This window comes from Anomaloglossus baeobatrachus, chromosome 6 (genome assembly GCF_048569485.1).
Source record: "Anomaloglossus baeobatrachus isolate aAnoBae1 chromosome 6, aAnoBae1.hap1, whole genome shotgun sequence".
Lineage (NCBI taxonomy): Eukaryota > Metazoa > Chordata > Amphibia > Anura > Aromobatidae > Anomaloglossus > Anomaloglossus baeobatrachus.
In genome coordinates, this window is record NC_134358.1 from 86,474,013 (window position 1) to 86,496,843 (window position 22,831).

Below are 22,831 nucleotides of genomic sequence, written 5' to 3' on the forward strand. Positions count from 1 at the left end.
TCCATAAAGGGAAGATAGACGTTTCATGACTTCTATGGCAGCAGCTGAAACCTGAGAAAAATAGCTTGGGTGTATACATTTATGGGGAAGCTGTCAGGCTTTACATTCAGTGGACAGCAGGGTATAGAGAAGGAGAGGCTGAGCAGCATGAATAGCCTCCATATACAATAGGAGATCATTGGTTTGGCCAACTTTATCTAATGTGTATGGGGTTCTTAATATGAACCTGTCAGGTGCAATATACAGCCAGAGCCAGGAGCAGTTCTGGGTGCATATTGCTAATTCCGGCCTATCAGCTCCTCTATCTAGTAGTATAGATAAAGGGATCTTTAGAAAAAGTATTTCTAAAGATCCTTTATCATATGCTGATGAGGCCAGCGACTAGTTGCAAGGATGTTATATCCCTTGACTAGTCCGCCCTCTTAGCATTTTAGTACGCCCACAGGGGAGTGCTAACACGCTATTCAATGCCCATTGCCCAGCATCACCAGTGATGACATGCGTACCTGTATTCACTGCTACCGCTGATCTGGATACCGGGCACTTCCAGTCATGCACAGTATGAAGCTGGGTATATGTGTCTCGGCTTCATGGAGGTCTACTGCGCATGACTGGAAATGCCGGGCATTCAGATCAGTCTTCAAAAAAAAAAAAAAAAATGAAAGAAGTGGTTGAGTAGTTTACATTGCTGTAAAAGAGCTGGGGTATCACAAAAGCTACATGGGTGGTATAATTGCCAAATCACTGAGAAACTGCAGTAACAATGTTTAGCTAATCTGATGATGTGTGATTTTACATACAATTTTGGAATTTATAAACTGAGACAATGATAAGTTGAATTGAGTCCATTATCAAAGTATACAGTGTGTCCACCCATATCCTGTCCACCGCCATTAACTTGAGAACGGCGGCAGCTATAGGCATAGAAGTGGTGTCTAGGTATAGTAAAGTAGCCATGCGCTACGCAATGAAACCATCAGTAGCACCACCTGGTGGAAAACAACGGAGTTAGCATTTTTATCTAAAAAAAAACGGAACAAGATAGAGAAAAAAAGTGAATTACAAAGTTGTAGGGCATCTTCAATTCAATACGAATCGACACTTTGCATACAGAAATGCTATGATTAGAACATGTAAAACTCACAAGGCTGTGGACATGAAGCGATACCTCATTGAGACCTTCCTACAAGTCATTGGGTATGGTGGCTGTGTGGAGTGGCCTCCAACCTCACCTGACCTGACCCCATTGGACTTCTTTCTGTGAGGTCACATCAAACAGCAGGTATATGCGACCCCTCCACCAACATTGCAGGACCAACGACGATATATCACAGATGCTTGTGCAAACGTGTCACCTACCATATTGCACAACGTGCAGCAAGATACAGTATGCTGTCCAGAGTCCAGATGTGCATTGCAGCTGACGATGGCCACTTTGAGCATCAAAGTTAAATGAGCGCCATATGCGTGACCAGCATTCAATGTTTTAGTGGGGGTCATGGGTTTCATATCATAGCATTTCTGTATGCAAGGTGTTGATTCGTATTGAATTGATGATGCCTTACAATTTTTTAATTTACTTTTTTTCTCTATCTCGTTCCGTTTTCGAGATAAAAATGCCAACTCCGTTGTTTTCCACCAGGTGGCGCTATAGGTGGTTTCATTGTGTAGCGCATGGCTACTTTACTATACCTAGACACCACTTCTATTCCTATAGCTGCTGCCATTCTCAAGTTAATGGCGGTGGACAGGATATGGGTGGACACACTGTATAGTGGCACTTAGGGGTACTTTACACATTGCGACATCGCTAGCATCGGCTAGCGATGCCGAGTGCGATAGTACCCGCTCCTGTCGCACAAGCGATAAGTGGTGATTGCTGCCGTAGCGAACATTATCGCTATGGCAGCTTCACACGCACATACCTGCTCGGCGACGTCGCTATGACTGCCGAACAATCCCTCCTTCAAGGGGGAGGTGCGTTCGGCGTCACCGCGACGTCACTAATTGGCCGGCCAATAGAAGCGGAGGGGCGGAGATGAGCGGGACATAACATCCCGCCCACCTTCTCCCTTCCGCATTGCCATCGGGACGCAGGTAAGGAGATGTTTGTCGCTCCTGCGGGTTTACACACAGCGGTGTGCTGCTGCAGGAGCGACAAACAACATCGTACCTGCGGTTGACCCGACATTATGAAAATGAACGACACTACACAGATCACCGATTTTCGACGCTTTTGCGATCATTTATCTGCGCATCTAGGATTTACACGTTGCGATGTCGTTACCGGCGCTGGATGTGCGTCACTAACGACGTGACTCCGACGATATTTCGGAAGCGATTTCGCAACGTGTAAAGCCACCCTAACAGTTTACACATAAAAGTATATACATCTTACACTATGCCACTGGAGATATAGTAATATTCCGCTTATTCGACCAGGTAGTGACAATATAAAAACACTGTTACGCTAACACCAAAATAAAAAAATAATACCTACTTTGAATAACAGCAGCCAGTAAAGTCCGGTCCCCACAGTCACAGCAAAAAACACATCGGCCAAAACCCCAGCATATAAAATCAGGAACTGAGTAGCAGTCTAAAGAATTAAAAAGGACAAAGCGAACTAAAAGAAACAATTATAAAATGTGCTGATAGCTGGATTTTAGCTTTAGACTGCAGGTGTTTCTGAAATCAAAAGTCAGTGTATAGTAAAAAGTCCCAATTCAACAAGTCGGGCGATCTTCATACCGGTCTCTAAGAGGGGGTGAGGATCCTGAATCATTAAGATTCCTAATGAATCAGGCAAGGCGCAAAATGGCACACACAGATTTGTGGCATACATGCTAACAATTGACATGAATTTGCCGTCGCCATGCACCTGTCCAATTTGCAGCTCTGTTCACTTTCATCAGCGTGAGAATGGCAAAAACTGAAAGATTCTACCGCAGCCTGTGTTGAGTTGAGCAACATCTTTGCCGAATGGCGGACATATATTATAAATATTTACCCAGGCAGAGCACACTTTAGATTTGCAAAGTCCAGAATAGAAAAGGGACGGCACTCACCAGGATCCAGCAAATTTCTTTTATTTAGATAGGGTGCGTTAAAAGCAGCAGGAGCAGAGCAGACAGGGAGTCCCCTCACTGATAACGGCCGTTTCGCGTATGAATACGCTTCCTCGGGTCCATGAAGTGCCGTCCCTTTTCTATTCTGGACTTTGTCGGTGTACGCTAAGCTGCTTTGGACGTGCACCTCGTTGCCAGCTACGTGGAGGAGCCTTGTCCATACCATGGATAATTGCCTTTGCTGACGCATGTGGGTGGTTTGTGCGGCAATTTTCCTACGTGGATTTTACACTTTAGATTTGCACTAGACAATCTTTAAGAGATTAGCTGTTTATTTACACAATGTTTTGCTGTTGAGAACGATGATCTGGGCAAACCAAAAAAATCATTCCACCTGATGACCGGGCGTTTCGCTCTTTTGGCAGATGATTGACAGCTTAGAGTGCACGATCTTTGTGAACAATTGTTCCTGGGAGATATCAGCCATGCAGTGTAAGTGCATAGTAAAGGGTTTTTCCTACATACTACAAGGTTTATTCAATAGATCTTGGAAAAATAATAAGTTCCACTATTGGATGTGATAAAAAAAATGTTCTTGTGCTGAGATAATCTTACACCTGTGGTCAAAATTGTTGGTACCCCTTGTTTGAAAGAACAATAGTCACAGAAATAACATGAATCTGACAAAAGTAATAATAAATAAAAAAGATCTATGAAATTGAACAAATGAAAGTCAAACATTGCTTTTCTGCTTCCACAGAATTAAAAAAAAAAATAAATAAAACTCATGAAATTGGCCTGGACAGAAACGATGGTACCCCTGAAAATAATGTGACAAAAGGGACATGTTAAATCAAGGTGTGTCATGTGTCCACTAATTAGAAAAACAGGTGTCCAAAATCTTGTAATCAGTCAGTGGGCCTGTATATATGGCTACAGATACTCATTGTGCTGTTTGGTGACATGGTGTGTACCACACTCAACATGGACCAGAGGAAGCAAAGGAAAGTTGTCTCAGGAGATTAGAAAGAAAATTATAGACAAGCATGTTAAAGGTAAAGGTCATAAGTCCATCTCCAAGCAGCTTGATGTTCCTGTAACTACAGTTGCACATATTATTCAGAAATTTAAGATCCATGGGGCTGTAGCCAACTTCCCTGGACGTGGCCACAGAAGGAAAACTGATGACAAATCAAAGAGACGGATAATACGAATGGTAACAAAAGAGCACAGAAATACTTCTAAAGAGATTAAAGGTGAACTTCAAGCTCAAGGAACATCAGTGTCAGATCGCACCATCTGTCGTTGTTTGAGCCAAAGTGGACTTCATGGGAGATGACCAAGGAGGACACCATTGTTGAAAAAAAATCATAAAAAAGCCATACTGGAATTTGCCAAACTACATGTTGACAAGCCACAAAGGGACAATGTCCTATGGACAGATGAGACAAAAATTGAACTTTTTGGCAAGGCACATCAGCTCTATGTTCACAGATGGAAAAATGAATCATATCAAGAAAAGAAGACTGTCCCTATTATGATTCATGGAGAAGGCTCTGTAATGTTCTGGGGCTGCTTTGCTGCATCTGGCACAGGGTGTCTTGAATCTGTGCAGGGTACAATGAAATCTCAAGACTATCAAGGGATTCTAGAGAGAAATGTGCTGCCCAGTGTCAGAAAGCTTGGTCTCAGTCGCAGGTCATGGGTCTTGCAACAGGATAATGACCCAAAACACACAGCTAAAAACACCTAAGAATGGCTAAGAGTTTTGAAGTGGCTTTTATGAACCCTGACCTAAATCCTATTGAGCATCTTTGGAAAGAGCTGAAACATGCCTCCTGGAAAAGGCAATCTTCAAACATGAGACAACTGGAGCAGTTTGCTCTTGAGGAGTGGCCAAAAAACCTGTCGAGATGTGCAGACGTCTCATTGACAGTTACAGGTATAGTTTGATTGCAGTGATTGCCTCAAAAGGTTGTGCAATTAAATATTAAGTTAAGGAACCATCATTTCGGTCCAGGCCTATTTCATGAGTTTTATTTTTTTAACAAATTTTGACCATGTGTGTATGTAAGTACCCCAGCTATGTGCTGTGTAATGGCCGTGTCTGACTGTACAGGGACATGGTCTGATCATACCACATCTCCTGGGCAGGGGTAGAAAGTAAAAAAGTATACAGACCACACAGTATGGGATCGCAGAAGCTGCTTTTTTTTTGCCCTTTTTTTAGTGGTTTTTCTGACTGTTTAAAAAGAAGCGGCAAATTACCTCACACAAAGAATAATTTACCATCCCATGCTGTTCTAGCTGTATACTCTGTTTTGCTTCTTCCCCTGCCCAGGAGCTGTGGTATGATCAGACCATGTCGCTGTACGGTCAGACACGGCCATTACACTGTGATTCCTACATTGAAGCATGGTATGGGCTTGGTGATGCTCTGGGGCTCCTTTGCTTTCTCCAACTCTGGAGGCCAAGATAGAAGCTTGGCATGATTTGTCATTCCAATAGGACTATCATCCCAAACATACCTCAGAGTTCGCCACCATTCGTTTTAAGGCTGGGGTCACACAGACATATTCTCTCATGCAAAAGAACCAGATTGATTATACAAATGAAACTTGGATCAAACTCTGATCTAAGCAAGAGCCGAGTGTCATTCATTGTGATCCGATTCACTCACATGTGAGAAGTAGATGGAGAACTTAATTTCTCCATCATCTCCATACATCTGTCAGCATATATTGGACTGCACCTGGATGACATCACAGCAGTCCGATGATTTCGACGCACCCATAGACTTGTATGGGTGCGTCATCCAATAATCGGATGCATTCACAGCATGCTCTGATCTCTTTCTCGTGCCCATTGGCATGAGAAAAAGATTGCAGATCTACACTGCCCCATAGAATAACAATGGACCAAGTCCTATCTGATAAAACATCGGATTGCACTGGGCTCGTTGTCATGTAGTGTTCTGCTTTGCACTCGCTGTAATGGCGGCGGCAGACTCTGTTTACACTGCAGAGTCTGATAAGAAACCTGAGGTCTTCTAGTTGTTCAGCCTGTCATGGGCGTTGGCTGTTTTAGGTTCACTGCTCTTCAGTCCAGCAGGAGGTAATTCCTGCTGGCTTGTGAACTGCTGCTAGGAGCTCAGACTGCTAATGACCATTCACAGCCGCCTTCACTCCTCATAATGTGCTGAATCTGGTTTCTCAACGCCAAAAATAGCCGGGCTTTGTTTTAGCGATACTGGTCTTTATCATGTTGATCCAGAACCTGGTGATCTGTTGTGTGCTTTCCTGTGTGGTATGGAAATATCCCTGTTAGCATATTTTTTCCATGTGTTTTCCCGTGTCTGTGGAATTTATGGTGTTTGCTACTCTGGTCCTGGCCCTCTACTGGGGTGGAGGAGAGGGGGTGTTAGATCAGGGTTCGGACAGGAGTTAGGGTTACAGTGGTGGTCCAGACCTCTAAGGCTAAGTTCACATTTCCGCTAAAATCTATCAGTCACAATCCGCTGCTCTTGTAAACAGCGGAATCCGTTTAGCGGATTCCGCTGCTCCCATAGACTTGTATGAGCAGCGGATTGTGACTGATGATGCTGCGTTGCACCCTCCGCCCGACTGATCAGTCGTGGAACGACTGACCGCCGGGCGGGGGGAACGCAGCATGTAACGTTTTTTGAGCAGCGAGATCCATCGGATTTCGCTGCGCATGCTCTCTGGCTCCCTGCACACGTCACCAGCTTTGGTTGGTTACCCGATATTTACCCTGGTTACGGTGCAAGGAGCCAGCGCTAAGCGGTGTAGGCCCGTAACCAAGGTAAATATCGGGTAACCAAGGTAAACATCGGGTGCTTTGCTGTTACCCGATATTTAGTCTGGTTACGTGTGCAGGGAGGCCGACACTTCCCCGCTCGGCCCCGCCCCCTCCCGCACTCCGCACATGTATGTACACACACACACACACACACACACACACACCTGTCCCCAGCCATGCAGACAAGCACTGACACCCTCGTCTGGCCCCGCCCCCTGCTCGGCTCCGCCCCCTCCCGCACTTTGCATGTGCACACACACACATACATACATACATGCATGCACATACACACACTCACTCACACATACACTCACCTGTCCCCAGCCATGCAGACCGCAGCACTTCTACTGACATCCTCAGCGCCTGGCCCCGCCCCCGCTCGGCTCCGCCCCCTCCCGCACTTTGCATGTGTACACACATACATACATACATACATACATACATGCACATACACACACTCACTCACTCACAGATACACTCACCTGTCCCCAGCCATGCAGACCGCAGCACTTCCACTGACATCCTCAGCGCCTGGCCCCGCCCCCCGCTCGGCCCCGCCCCCTCCCGCACTTTGCATGTGCACACACATACATACATACATACATACATACATACATGCACATACACACACTCACTCACTCACAGATACACTCACCTGTCCCCAGCCATGCAGACCACAGCACTTCCACTGACATCCTCAGCGCCTGGCCCCGCCCCCCGCTCGGCTCCGCCCCCTCCCGCACTTTGCATGTGCACACACATACATACATACATACATACATACATGCACATACACACACTCACTCACTCACAGATACACTCACCTGTCCCCAGCCATGCAGACCGCAGCACTTCCACTGACATCCTCAGCGACTGGCCCCGCCCCCCGCTCGGCTCTGCCCCCGAACTCCGCCCCCCGCACACAACGGAATCCGACAAAGAATTCTGTTCTTAGTCATCCGTTGTACAGCGTCGAATAGCGCATCAGTCACATGCGTCAAGCGACGCATGTGACTGATACAAATCAACGGAAATGTGAACTTAGCCTAAGATGAGGGACAGCGCAGGGTCCCTAGTCAGAGGTCCCGGCTTCAGTTACCCTGACACTCCCATGACAGCCGTATTATACACTTGTGTGAGCGAGCCCTACTAACAAGTCCTAGAAGATTCTGGCATGGCTTTCACAGTCGCCTGAACCCCGTAGAAAATGTTTGGTGTGGACTAAAGAAGGTGGCTGCAGTATGCAAACCCCCAAAATATCATTGAACTGGAGGCTATGGGGAACGGGCAAAGATTTATCAGGAATCTTTTTGAATTATTGCATATAGCAGAAAGATTGTACATTTTGCTAATAATGGGGGTTTAATAATTTTGATTGCAAGTATTAGTGAGAAGAGATGAAGTGTCTAAATGTTGTCTGACACATACAGTACACGTTTTATGAAATTTTATATTATAAAACCAACCTTACTATTTTGCACCTATTACCTGTAGGTCAATTACTTGACTGCCAATTCTCCTTTTCCAAGCTGCGGTTTTCAGAAGGGACCACAATACAGCCAGACCACCCAGCACCCCCAAAGCCACCTGTAAAATGAGGGATTAATTATAAAATGCATCTAATGGATGAAACTCACCAGACCAAGCTATGGAACAATCACTTACATCTGCCTGGATGAGAGAATCTGACTGATTCATTTCATACTGTACGGAAAAAGAAATCTGAAACAAGAAAAGCAAAATGTAGGTGTCATGCAGTATTCAGGTCCAGACTTATTAGGTGTCATTGTGGCATTAGGCTCTGTTCACACTGCAGAGCCTGACAGGCAACCTGATGTCTCCTACTTGTTCAGTCAGAGCCGGGCGTTGTCTGTTTAATGTGCTCTGTTCCTCACTCATGCAGTAGTTAATTCCTACTGACCTGGGGAACTCTGCTAGGAGCTCAGGTTGCCAATTTCAAATCAGTCATCTACTTCCTATGTAAGAACCTGGATCTCACTACTCAGTGCCAATTATAGCTTCAGCTTTTGCAGTCGTGTTGGTAAACCTATTGATGGTGATCCTTGTTGCGGTATTGAGTGGTGGGAATGTTCCCCTGTTGTGCGTTACTTCGTTCCCTTTTTCTTTATTCCCCTGTACACATATGGTCTCTCCTGTGTGTTTGAGTGCAGTGTGTACGAGTTTCCATTCTCCCTTGTCCGTGTCTTTTTGTAGGGTTTAGTTATTGGGTTTTCCGGCCCGCCCCGAGGCTGGGGGAGAGGGAGAGTAAGATCAGGGCTAGGCCAGGAGTCAGGGTCACGCTGAGGGCTTGGACCTGGCTACCATCAAGCCTACCTTCATGATAAGGGACAGCACTGGGTCTCAAGTATGAGGGCCAGCCTAATGGACTCTGACCTGTCATGACATACTCTGTGATAGCAGGTTACAGAAGTTAAAACTACAACCCTCAGCATGTCCGCTGTCAAGGTATGATGGGAGCAGAACATTCACAATGGCAGGAGAGCTGTGGGCTTGGTCTCACCGAGCATGTGCACATGATTCATGTATTAGGTCACACTGATGTTATAGTCTCCATAAAGAATAGGACACGTGCCCCATAGATCCTAATGCATATTGTGCTTTATAAAACCTAATTAACTTTCCATACGAAGGTACAGAAATTTGACACTAAACACAATTCACATGGTATCAGGTTATTCTAGGAAATATTTTGTAGCACAATTTTTATGTGGACTGTACCTGTATAATCTGGTTGTCTGGGTTCTGTACTTGGACATCGGTGTATTCAACAATCATCAGTGGGGGGTAGATTGTTCCTCTCTGAGCTTCGGGTACAAGACTGATACTATGGATGATAGATTTAATTTAATATGTGTAAAATCAGTTTTATGTACAGATTAAAACACTGTTCCATATTTTGTCTGTAAGTCTTTTTCGCAAGAGACCTGTATATTGTTCCCTCCAAGCTGGAAATACAGATAACCATCTAATAATGATGTACAGTGGATTAATAATTAACTCTGAAGTGGCAAAAATCAGGACAATATTACACTGAGAGCCATTCAGACAAATTTACTAAAACAATCGTATTTTACACAGTGTAAATGTGGACAGAACAGTCTGAAAGGGGCTGTCCGGTGAAAATAAGTTATCACCTATCTACAAGGCAGGTGACAGCTTATTTATTGGTGGGGGTCCAACCGATCAACATAAAGGGGCACTCTTATCCCAGTTAGAGGTCGCATACTCAGCTGCCGCTCCATTCATTTCCATTTAGACTGCCGATCCTTTTTTGTTCCATTTGTTTCTTTTCAGAAACCCCATAGTAAATAAATGGAGGGGTGGTCGACATCCGACCTGGTGCTCCAGTTTGAAACTGCTATATAACTAGTCCTTCAGAGATAAAGATTCCCTGTTCCAATAACTGGTGCGGATCCCTTCAGAACGGTGATAATGTTACATAATAACCCCTTTAAAATGAGCCAAACTTATTAGAGTACCTTCTACTGAACGATAAATGTGATGTATGTTAGACCCTTTAGTCTAAAGAGCCATTTACACGCTGCGACATCGCTAACGATATTTTAAACTATTTTATTGAATTATTTTATCATAATGGTATGGGGGGGATTTTCAAAGCTAAAGGTTTCAGAACTTTGGTGCAATTTGTAATCTAAAGGGTGCTTTACACGCTGCGACATCGCTAGCGATTGCTAGCGATTTCGCGAGCGATAGCACCCGCCTCCGACGTTGTTGCGATATGTGGTGATCGCTGCCGTAGTGAACATTGTTACAGCAGCGTCACACGCACATACCTGTTCTACGACGTCGCTGGAGACACCGAATAATCCCTCCTTCAAGGACGAGGTGCGTTCGGCGTCACAGCAACGTCATAAAACGGCCGTCCAATAGAAGAGGAGGGGAGGAGATGCCCGCCCACCTTCTTCCTTCCTCATTGCCGGTGAACGCAGGTAAGAAGATGTTCGTCGTTCCTGCGGTGTCACACACAGTGATGTGTGATGCCGCAGGAACGACGAACAACCAGCGGCATGCACCGCCAATGATATTATGAAAAGGAGCGACGTGTCAACGATCAATGATTTGACGTTTTTGCAATTGTTGATCGTCGCTCCTTGGTGTCACATGCTGCGATGTCGCTAACGACGCCGGATGTGCGTCACTAACGACGTGACCCCGACGATATATCGTTAACGATGTCGCAGCGTGTAAAGCACCCTTTAGTCCTGAAGAGTGAGCCTGTCAAAGACCTCTGCTTGGTCCATTGCTACAGTAGCACAGAGTTTTAACTCAGTCATCTCTCCATTCACGATACCCTTCTATGGGGGCTGTGGCAGCCGTTATCTGAAAGCCTTCAAAGTGGTTGTGACTTCCTCACAACCCTTCCAAGGGAGCAATTCTGAGATCTGTTCTTATTCATCTTACAAGAATAAGACACTATATACGCCTTTTTGTCTTTCCAGTAACATTATCTCCAGGATTTTAAAGATGGCAGCTGCCATCTAGCAGTATGCAGCCATCTTAAGAAGAGTGAAACAGGCATACTTCCTGCAGTGCACTAAAACTGTCAGGCTGACTTAGATGAATGTTCTTCCTCAGGCAGCTAAAGAAAAGTGTTTATCTTCTCCCTTAGACAACTTTGCTCAGTGTCCTGCCACGTTGACTGAACACATGAATGTGTGTTTCCGATGCCTGACGTGATGCTGCTCTGTCTTAGGCCGGGGTCATATGCGCGTATAGTATCCAGTGCGAGATACTAATGACACTCAACTCAAACTCTGCTGTGAACGTGATCAGAGTGTCATTATACTGTGATCTGATTCTCTTGCATGATAGAATCAGAGCACAAGTGAGGAGAAGAAGGCGAGAATAATTTCTTCATCGTCCCCATTGCCTATCTCTACGTTTATCGGATTGCATTCTGATACTTTACATGGATTCAAAGACTTGAAAGGGTGTGAGCGAGCCTATATAAGCTGCAAATTTTCTCCTGAGGTGAGGTCACTGAGTTTAATGAGGTCACCTGAGGTCAGTTTACCTGTGGTCATACGTAAGGTACCGTGAGATCCTTCAGCTATGACCACAGATGAAATGAGTGAAATCCACGCTCATCGTTGTGGCTAAGTCAGTCTCTGCCTGAAGCCCACAGAGTGCAGAAATGTTCTGTGCCTGCGCGCTGTGACTTCAGTATGTATGTAGTGCCGGGATTGTCGTGGGACCTTGTGTGGATTACATCGGAACAGGGTGTTTGCGGTTCGTAAATGGGTGAAAGGGGATGATTTTTTTCGTATTTTATTTCAAGTAAAGGATTTTTTATCAGCGTTTGTGTTTGTTTCTTTTCACTTACAGATTAGTAATGGGGGGGTCTCGTAGATGCCTCCCATTACTAACCTATGGCTTAGTGGCAGCTGTGAGCTCTCATTAACCCCTGATATTACCCCAATTTCCACCGCACCAGGGCAATTGGGATTAGCTGGGTAAACTGCTGGGATTGTCACATCTAATGGATGCAACAATTCTGAGCGGCTGCAGGCTGCTATATTTAGGCTGCGGGAAGTCATAACCATGGGTCTCCACAGCCTGAGAATACCAGCCCCCAGCGGTCGCCTTTATCATGTCTGAGTATCAAAATTGGGGGGGAAACCGCACATTATCTTTTTCAAATTATTTATTTAAATATTTTTTTTAAAAAGCTGCATGGGGTTCCTCTTATTTTGATACATAGCCAAAATAAGTTCGCAGCTGCAGGCTGCAGTCTGTTGCTTGATATCATAATATGAGGGGACCCTACGCCAGTTTTTTAAATTTATTTTTACATCACTATAGAGGTGCACACAGCGTTTGTGATTCCAAACAGTCAGACACTCTGTCACATAGGGTGGGGGAGCGGTCTGACTGCATTGGTCTGACTGATGTCGGGACTGCCAATGGGCAGGGGAAGCAGTGCATATGCATGAGGCTAATGAGCAGCCCCAGAAATAGCATTACAGATGTGTGGAGACTGGTAAGTATAACACGCCTGCTTTATTCCTATTTCCTTTCTTTTTTTTTTTTTTTTATTTCCTGGGTGGCCAGATCCGCATAGTTACCCGGAGTACCTAGAGTACTCCGGGCCCGGGATCGGTGCACAGGTACTAAGAAACCTGCGCGGATCCGGACTTTTACAGTCCAGTCATCCCTAGTCGGGAGTGCACTCAGACAGAAAAGGGCGAAGAACAATATATGAGCCCATCACAGTCCAATTGCTCCTCATAATGCCTAATACTGCCTGCTTTGGAGGTGGTTGTGGCCCCCTTACCTCTTGGGCCCTTGTGCAGATGATATGTCCGCTAGAGGTGTATGTTATTCTATAGAGAAAAGTGATAAACACATTTGTAAGCAGTTTGTCTACCATAAAGGAAAGGACTGGGCATGCTGAAATTCAATATGCCCAATCCTTTTTTAACCCTTTAGTGACGGAGCTAATTTTCACCTTAATGACCAGACCAAATTTTGCAATTCTGACCAGTGTCACTTCATGAGGTTATAACTCTGGAACGCTTCAACGGATCCCGGTGATTCTGAGATTGTTTTTTCGTCACATATTGGACTTCATGTTAGTACCAAATTTAGGACAATATTTTTTGCGTTTATTTATGAAAAAAATTGAATATTGGCAAAAAATTTGAAAATTTAGCAATTTTCAACTTTTGAATTTTTATATCGTTAAACCAGAGATTTCTGTGACACAAAATAGTTAATAAATAACATTTCCCACATGTCTACTTTACATCAGCACAATTTTGGAAACAAAATTTTTTTTTGTTAGGAAGTTAGAGGGGTTCAAAGTTTATCAGCGATTTCTCATTTTTACATCAAAATTTACAAAACCATTTTTTTAGGGACCACATCAGATTTGAAGTGACTTCAATAGGCCTAGATGACAGAAAATACCCAAAAGTGACACCATTCTAAAAACTGGACCCCCCAAAGTACTCAAAACAACATTCAAGAAGTTTATTAACCCTTCAGGTGCTTCACATGAACAAAAGCAATGTGGAATGAAAAAAAGCAAAAATAAAATTTTACCTAAAAATGTTGCTCTAACCCAAATTTATTCACTTTTAGAAGAAATAGCACAACAAAATGGACCCCAAAACTTGTTCCCCACTTTCTTATGAGTGCTCCGATACCCCACATGTGGTCAGAAACCTCTGTTTGGACAAATGGGAGGGCTCGGAACAGAAGGAGCAATATTTGAATTTTGGAAAGCAAATTTGGCTGAAATAGATTGCAGGCACCATGTTGCATTTCCAGGTCCGCTAAGGTACCTAAACAGAAGAAACCCCTCACAAGTGGCACCATTTTGGAAACTAGACCCCTCAAGGCTTCTATCTAGGGGTATAGTGAGCATTTTAGATCCACAGGTACTTCACAGATTTCTTTATCGTTCCTATGGGAGACCCAAACCATGGGTGTATAGCTACTGCCCCCGGAGGACACACAAAGTTACTACACTCAAAAACGTGTAGCTCCTCCCTCCTAGCATATACACCCCCTGCTAGCCAGATCTAGCCAGTTTCTTGCTTTGTGTCAGGAGGATCACACACACACATGCATCCTTTTTTGATTTTTCATTTTTTCTAAAGATTTGGAAGAAAAGCGGGTCCACTGGACTCCCGGCATGTCCCTTCTCACCCCCCTGGCGGCAGTGCTGTTAAGGTTGACTTCAGGGCAGGAGCCCTTCATGCCGCGCTCCTTCACCATCCCTTAGGGGCTCTGGCTTGAAGTTGGAGCCAACACGGTTCTCACTGCCTTGCAGGAGACCGGCTTCCATCCGCAGCCCTTGTGCAGGACCCTGCTGGAAGGAGCACTGAACCCCCACCCCACCAGGGACTGGGCCCTGCGTCTCAAAGCTAAGTATAGAGACGTTATTCAGAGGGTCCTTCTGCAATGTGGGGCACTTTTATTGGGGGGGGACAGTGATTGCTTGATAATGCTGCTTTTTTACTGTGTTTCCGGCCGGTTCCACGGTTTTTACTGAGAACCGCGCCGATGATGCCTGATTCTCGGCCGCATGCATAACTCTAGGCCCCGGCTTCAGCCGCGGCCTAGTTTCGTTTCGTTCCCCTGCATGTCAGTCATGCAGGGGGACACTGCAGAGCCGCCCGCCGGCCGCTCTGCACAGGGGAGGACACTCCTTTTTGAGGAGATGATTCCCTCCCCTGTACATCTCCTTCGCCCTCCGATTCCCGCTCCTGGGTTAACCCCCGCCCCCCCCCTCACTCTGGCGCCATTTTCTCAGCGTCTTAGTACACTGGTCGGCGCTGGCTGCTCTGCAGTGCAGAGGGAGTGAATCTGGCTGGGGGTCCAGGCTTGGAATTCGGATGGCACTCATAATAGCGGCCTGATAAGTCACAACCTCTGGTTGTGCACTTTTATTCACTCTCAGGGCATTCTGAAGGAGTTAATTCTTTATCATAGAACCTCCTCAGCAGCATGTCTCACTCTAGCAGCAAAGCTCCAAGGCTGTACACTACATGTTCTGCATGTAACCTCATATTGCCTGAACCGGCACACTGTAATGGTTCTTATGTGGTGGATGGTGGTCAAGATGCCTCAGCCGGGAGTCTCCCCAGGCTGAACCCCTGTCTTGGGTATTCTAGCCATTCTAGACAGAGTCCCCACCTCTGCAGCATGTCTCACAGAGCGAGACTGCAGGCTGTTTTTTATTATCCACTGCAGGTAGTCTCGTACGGCTATACCGAGCTCATAACCACTGTGGCCCCTCAGCTTGGGAGCTCATTAATGGTCCCTCCAGCTGCTCCGGTTTCGGTGGCTGACCCCCGTGGGAATCCTATTTCCAGGGGTCGGCTGTCCCGGCATCTGCTGAGCATGCAGCCCCCTTCTGGGCGTTTTCTGCTTCGCTCAGCAAAGCTCACAAGGGACTCTCCTTCTGGGCTCAGACCCCGTCCTCCTGACAGGGAGACGCAGGGTCTCCTGTCCTCCCCGTCCCGCAGCTCCGATTACGAGCTGACTCACTGGACGAGGAGGATGTCTCTACCACGGGCTCGGACGCTACTTTATGTACATTGATCCGTCCGTAGGTGACGCAGATGCGAATGATTGGATTGCGTCCATTATTCTTGTACTGGACCTCCATCCGCCTGATCAGGGGAGTATTCCCCGCTGGCAGAAAGGCATCAGTATACCTTTAACAGGACGAGGAGTGTGTTCTTTAACCACTCCAGTTTTCAGCCCGCTGCGTCCAAGCCCACAGCCTATCCTGCAGACCCCACAGCGGAGTTCTGCTGCCTGTCTCCCCCTCCCATCAGAGGTGGTCAAGGAGTGTACTCATTCGCCAAGGGTAGCCACTCCGGTGTCTAGACTTTCAGCCCGGATAGTTGTATCAGTGGCTGACGGCACCTCTATATGGATCCTACGGTACATTAATTTTGTACTGGACCTCAATCCGCCGGTGTTACCTTATCTAGGTGAACACAACGTGTGTTCCTTAACCACTCCAGTTTTCAGGCCCCTGTGACTAGCCTAGGGTCCGCTCTGACAGTCGCTTCCCATGAAGCGTGATTCTGAGGACTGTATTTCCCCTGTCCACCAATGGTGGTCAAGAAGTGGGCTCATTCACCTCAGGTGGCTCAGCCCGGGCCGTTATGTCAGTGGCTGATGGCTCCTCTCTTAAGGTTCTGCGGTCCGCCCGGTTGTCCTTTGGGCCAAGTCGGTATGGGGACGGCAGGAGCTTCGTTCTCCTCAGCTTTACAGCAGTGCGGTTTTTTTGTACCTACTCTGCTTCTCTGGAGGAGATGCATTCTCTCACAGGGACTCTATGCCCAAAACGGTTGCCTGAACTTCCAGACTTCAGTCTTTTCATCCTATGCCAGGTCTGCCATGCTGGACGCCGCACGGCGGTGGTCTGGGCTACCTTCCTCGCTATCCGCAGGCTCCTGTGGCTTCAGAATTGGAAGGCAGATGCCTCTATGGAGGTTCCCTGCTGGGCTCCCCCTTGGTGGGACCAGTTTCCTCGGAACCAACTGGGTGAAATTAAGGAAGCTCTTGGCGGGGAGTGTTCTTCCTTGCCACAAACCTAAACCAGGGAACCTGTCCAGGGCAGGAATCAGTTGAGGTTTCGGTGGTTTCCGTTCCTCCATCTGATCGTCCTCTAGCTCAGCCTAGGTTCATAGAACCAAATGGCTCGAAGCTGCGTCTTCAGAAGGCCGCAGGAGATGCTGTCACTGAGTCAGCTTCCTCCGAGCTATTTAGCCACGCCAACAACCTGGTCGGTGGCAGGCTCTCTCCACTTGGCGACGTAGGGTTCTAACACGTCTCCGTTCAGTGGGGGCGAGATTATATCTCCCTTGGCTACAGGATGGACTTCTGTCCACCCGCCAAACAGATTTTTTCTGTCAACTCCTCCCGGCTCCAAGGCCGCCGACTTCTCACAGGCCGTGGCATTTCTTGCAGGCCAATGGAGTACTTGTACCGGTTCCCGACTGGGAACGGTTCTGAGATTTTTGCTTAAATCTATTCCTAGTCCCCGAAGAGGGCGGTGCTTTCCGACCTGGATCTTTGGCTTTTCAAGCATAGCCAGGTGTGGCGTTTTCACATTGAGTCTTGGTTTTGTTCCGTGTGTTTTTTTCACCGGATCAATCAAGAACCCAAGGAGATTCCCTAGCAGCCATCGGCATCAGAGATGCCTATCGGCAGGAGTCAATCGCAGTTTCACACCAGCGTTGACTACGTTTTGACAATCGGAGTGGTCCAATTCGTGGCTCTTCCCTTGGGGTTAGCCAAGGCCCCTCGAGTATTCTCATTGGGGCAGCTGTGATTAGGGTCCTGCCCCCCTAGGGTTTGGCAGTGATCTTTTGCCCTGGACGGCCTTCTTGTCGGGGCTTCATCCAGTGCTGACTCTTAGCAGAGTGCTTCGCTCACTCTCGCCACTCTGACCCATCCGGGTGGCTTGTCTGTCTGTCCAAGTCCACTCTGACTTCGAACCAGAGGTTCTCAGGGCGTCAATGGAAGCGGTTCCTTGCCCAGTTTTTCCTGCGTCCTCTGAGACTGGATGTTTTCCGCTGTACAAGCGAACTCACTCCTCCCACGGGGTGGTGGCTTCGTTTCAGTGGTGGCTTCGGCCACTCTGTCTCAGGGGCGCTCCTTTCTGGCCCGTCCCGGGTGATCCTCACCAGGATGCTAGCCTATCCGCTTTGGGAGCAGTATATCTCCACCGTGGAGCGCAGGGCGCTTGGACTCTGTCCGAATCAGCCCTCTGGATCAATGTGCTGGAAATCAGAGCTGTATTTCTGGCTCTCTAAGCCTTCACCATCTGTGGGCGGCTAGGCACATTCGAGTCCAGTCGGACAACGTGACAGCGTTTTCCTACATCAGCTTCCAGGGCGGGACACTCAGCCGCCTGGCAATCTTGGCGGCTCAACATTCTTCAGTGGACAAGGGACTCCTAGTCCACCGTATCCGCAGTCCACATCCTAGATGTGAAAACTACGAGGCAGACTATTTCAGCTGTCCAACCGTGGTCCACAATCCTCAGGTTTTGCGGTAGACACACTGGTTCATGTTTGATCCCAGCTTTGTCTCTTTACGAATTTCACCCTCTACCTCTTGTCCAGAGTCCTGCGCAAGATCGGTAAAGGGGGTCGTTGGGTCATTCTTCCAGACTGACCCAAGCAGGCTTGGTACTCTGACCTGCTCCTTCTGTCCGTTGGGTTGCCATGGCATCTTCCGGACCGTTCAGACCTTTTCTCAAGAGGTCCGTTTTTTCCCGTCAGAATTCTGGATTCTCAGATTGACGGCGTAGCTCTTGAGTCCTGGATCTTGGCGACTTCTGATATCCTTCCTGAAGTCATCTCCACTATGACTCGAGCTCCAAAGTGTCCTTTGACCTTTTTGGCCTTGCCGACCCTCCTGTCCCTTCCACAGTCCGGTCTACAGCTAGGACTATCCCTCATTAAGGGACAGGTCTCGGCTCTGTCAGTATGTGCCAGCGGCGTATCGTCCGGCTGGCTCCGGTGCGCTCCTTTAAGGGCGCATCTCACATCATTCCGCCTTTCCGGCGGCCTATGGAGACCTGGGACCTTAATCCGGTCCTCCCGGTTCCCGGAAACCCCCCTTTGCGCCTCTTGGGGAGGTTTCTTTGTTTTATCTTTCACAGAAAGTAGTCTTTCTAGTGACTATTATTTCCCGCCAGAGAGTTCTGGCTGCACTCTCTCGGAGTCACCCCCTTTTTTGGTCTTTTGCATCAAGACAAGGTGGTCTTCATCCGACTCCGGACTTTTTTCCCTAAGGCGGTTACTGCTTCCACCTTATCCGGGGCAATTTTCCTGCCTTCCTTTTGTCCGGCTCCTGTTCATCGCTTGAAGAAGCGTTGCATATCCTGGATCTGGTGCGGGCGCTCCGGATCTATGTGTCTCGCACCGCCGTTATTAGGCGGTGCACCTCTCTGGTGCTGACTGTTCGTCAGCGTAGCGGTCTCTCGGCATCTAAGCCGACCCTGATCGTTGGCTTAGGTCGGCCATTTCCGAGACCTACAAGTGTACTCAAGTGCCTTCCCCGCCGGGGATCAGAGCACATTTCGTCAGACCTGTCGGCGCCTTTTTTTTTTTTGGGCTTTCAGGCACCAGGTTACGGCTCAGTAGGTCTGTCAGTCTGCAGCTCGAATTAGTCTGCATACTTTTTCGAAGCACTACCCAAGGCATGCTCATGCTTTGTCAGACGTGGGCTTGGGCAGACGCTTTTTTCCGGCGACTGTCGCCCATTTGTGAAGTTAGGTTTGCCTGCTTCTCAGTTGTCTGTTTATTCCCACCCATGGACTGCTTTTGAACGTCCCATGGTTTGGGTCTCCCATAGGAACGATAAAGAAAAAGAGAATTTTGTTACTTACCGTAAATTCTTTTTCTTATAGTTCCGTCATGGGAGACCCAGCACCCTCCCTATTGCCTATTGGCAGGTTTCTTATTCCGTGTGTCTTCACCGGCTGTTATTGTTGTAGACAGAGGCTCCGGTTCTTCCGGATTTTACTCTGTCTCTTCTTGTGGGTGGATGTCCTCCTTCAGCTTTTGCACTAAACTGGCTAGATCTGGCTAGCAGGGGGTGTATATGCTAGGAGGGAGGAGCTACACGTTTTTGAGTGTAGTAACTTTGTGTGTCCTCCGGGGGCAGTAGCTATACACCCATGGTTTGGGTCTCCCATGACGGAACTATAAGAAAAAGAATTTACGGTAAGTAACAAAATTCTCTTTTTTGTTAACGTTACGTTGTCATATTGAAAATTTTAATAATTTTCTCAAAAATGTTGCTTTAGCATCAATTTTCTCACTTTTTCAAGAGGTAATTCCAAAAATTTGACCTCAAAGTTTGTTAACCACTTTTTTATGAGCGCGGTGATACCTCACATGTGGTCTGAAACCTTTGTTTGGACAAATGGGAGGGCTTGGAACGAAAGGAGCAATATTTGAATTTTGGAAAGGAAATTTGGCTGAAAAAGATTGCGGGCACCATGTCACATTTGGAGTACCCCTAAGGTACCTAAACAGCAGAAACCCCGCACAAGTGACCCCATTTTGGAAACTAGGCCCCTCAAGGAATTTATCTAGATGTTTGGTGAGTACCCTGAACCCCCAGGTGCTTCACAGAATTTTATAACGTTGAGCCATGAAAAAAAAAATATAAAATTTTACCACAAAATTGTTATTTCAACCAGGTAGCTTTTTTTTTTACAAGAGTAAAAGGAAAACATTCAGCATAACATTTATTGTGCAATTTCTCCTGAGTTTGGCGATACCTTATATGTGGTGGAAATCAACTGTTTGGGCGCATGGCAGGGCTCGGAAGGGAAGGAGTGCCATTTGACTGCAAAATTAGCTGGAATCAATAGCGGACGCCAGGTTGCATTTGGAGAGCCCCTGAGGTGCCTAAACAGTGGCGGTCCCCCACAAGTGACTCCATTCTGGAAACAAGACACCTCAAGGCTTTTATCTAGGTGTATAGTGAGCAGTTTGAATCCACGAATACTTCACAGAATTTGATAAGCTTAGGTTGCCATATTGAAAATTTTCATTTTTTTCACAAAAATGTTGCTTCAGCATCAAATTTCTCACTTTTTCAAGAGACAACAACAAACCGTGGACCCAACAGGTTGTTATCCAATGTCTTATGAGCACAGGGATACCCCACATGTGGCCAAAAACCTCTGTTTGGATAAATGGGAGGGCTTGGAATGGAAGGAGAACCATTTGAATTCTGGAAAAGTTGAAATAAATTGCGGGCACCATGTCACATTTGCAGGGCCCCTTGGGTACCTATACATTAGAAACCCCCCACAAGTGACCCCATTTTGGAAACTGGATTTTATTCAGGAGTATAGTAAGCATTTTGAATCCACAGGTACTTCACAAAAATGTTGCTGTAGCAACAAATGTCTCACTTTTAGGCTATGTGGCCATGATCCAGCGACACGGCGTCTAGTACACAGTGTCAGCCTCCTGCAGAGATGTGAGTGTTGTCCACGGGAGAACGCAGCTGCCCATGCCCACGATTTGGGTTCAGGCCGCTGTGGAGCTCTATGCTACCTGCAGAGAACACTCATCTCCGCAGCATAAATTGACATGCTGAGGCTCGGGAAGATGCGCCACAGGTCAGTTTATGCTGCGGAGAAAAGAAGCACATTGGGCAAGCACATTGGGCATGGGATTTCTAAAAATCCTTCCACTGTGGACACACTCTGCACCCAAAACGCTGCAAATCCCGATTATGGGCGCACAGCCTAAAATGCTACAATGGATGAATGGATAGATGTCAAACATATATAACGTCCCACCCCCTGCATATTCTAAGCTGGCGCCCTTTAGTGCCTTTCATGTGGCACTAAAGGGTGCCTAGCCTTGTATTTAGCCCCCCAAAAAATTAATAATTAAAATAAACGACGTGGGGTCCCCCCTATTTTTGATAGCCAGCTAGGGTAAAGCAGACAGCTGTAGCCTGCAAACCACAGCTGACAGCTTCACCTTGTCTGGTGATCAATTTGGAGGGCTCCCCAGGCGTTTTTTTAAAAAAAAAAAAACGTGGGGTCCCCCCCAAATTAGATCATCAGCCAAGGTGAAGCGGACAGCTGGGGTCTGGTATTCTCAGGGTGGGAAGAGCCATGGTTATTGGACTCTTCCCAGCCTAAAAATAGCAGGCCGCAGCCGCCCCAGAAGTGTTGCATCCATTAGATGCGCCAATCCTGGCGCTTCGCCCCAGCTCATCCCGCACCCTGGTGCGGTGGCAGACGGGGTAATATATGGGGTTGATACCAGCTGTAATGTCACCTGGCATCAAGCCCTGGGGTTAGTGATGTCACGGCATCTGAACAGATACCCGACATCACTAACCCAGTAAGTAATAGAAAAAAATAAAGACAAAAAAAAAATTTATTTGAAAAAAAACTCCCCGAAACATTCCTCTTTCCCCAATTTATTGAAAATAAAGAAATTCCGGTCGCTGTAATCCATTTTGGAGGTCCCACGCCGACTCTGGATCTTCTAGAATATGGGGGGCACGTTCAGGGAACGTATCCCCCATTTTCTGGAAGAGCAAGCTCTCCATGAGCAGTGTGGGTGCAGTAATCTGAGAATTACTGCACTCACACTGCCCCGGTCCAACTTAGGGCAGAGTGACCTGCAGTAACCTCATTCCAGAATATGAGGGGCACGCTCACAGAACGTACCCCCCATTTTCTGGAACAGCAGTCTCTCCATGTGAGGACCACACTCCTCACATGGAGAGACTGCTGATTACTGCACTCACTCTCCCCCGGTCCACAGTGGAGCAGGCTGTGCAGCAGCGACGTCAGCGTCCCAGGGATCCAGCTGACAGCCGCTGTCTGCGCATGCGCCGCCAGCATTCAAGAAGGAGGCGGCGTGATCGCGGGACGGATCACC

General features: G+C 47.1%; 1 protein-coding gene across 2 annotated transcripts in view; it reads right to left on the reverse strand.

Annotated features, from left to right (window-relative positions):
• TMEM67 (transmembrane protein 67) overlaps positions 1-22,831 on the reverse strand; it is a 135,625-nt gene that overhangs the window by 31,264 nt on the left and 81,530 nt on the right. Inside the window, exons 14-17 of one of the 2 annotated variants that reach the window (XM_075316255.1) lie at positions 9,627-9,732; positions 8,553-8,609; positions 8,376-8,474; positions 2,501-2,599 (exon numbers count right to left, since the gene is read on the reverse strand). In XM_075316255.1, coding sequence (XP_075172370.1) covers positions 2,501-2,599; positions 8,376-8,474; positions 8,553-8,609; positions 9,627-9,732 — 361 coding nt within the window. The remainder of the gene's footprint in view (positions 1-2,500; positions 2,600-8,375; positions 8,475-8,552; positions 8,610-9,626; positions 9,733-22,831) is intronic. The other variant, XM_075316256.1, reaches the window with a different exon arrangement.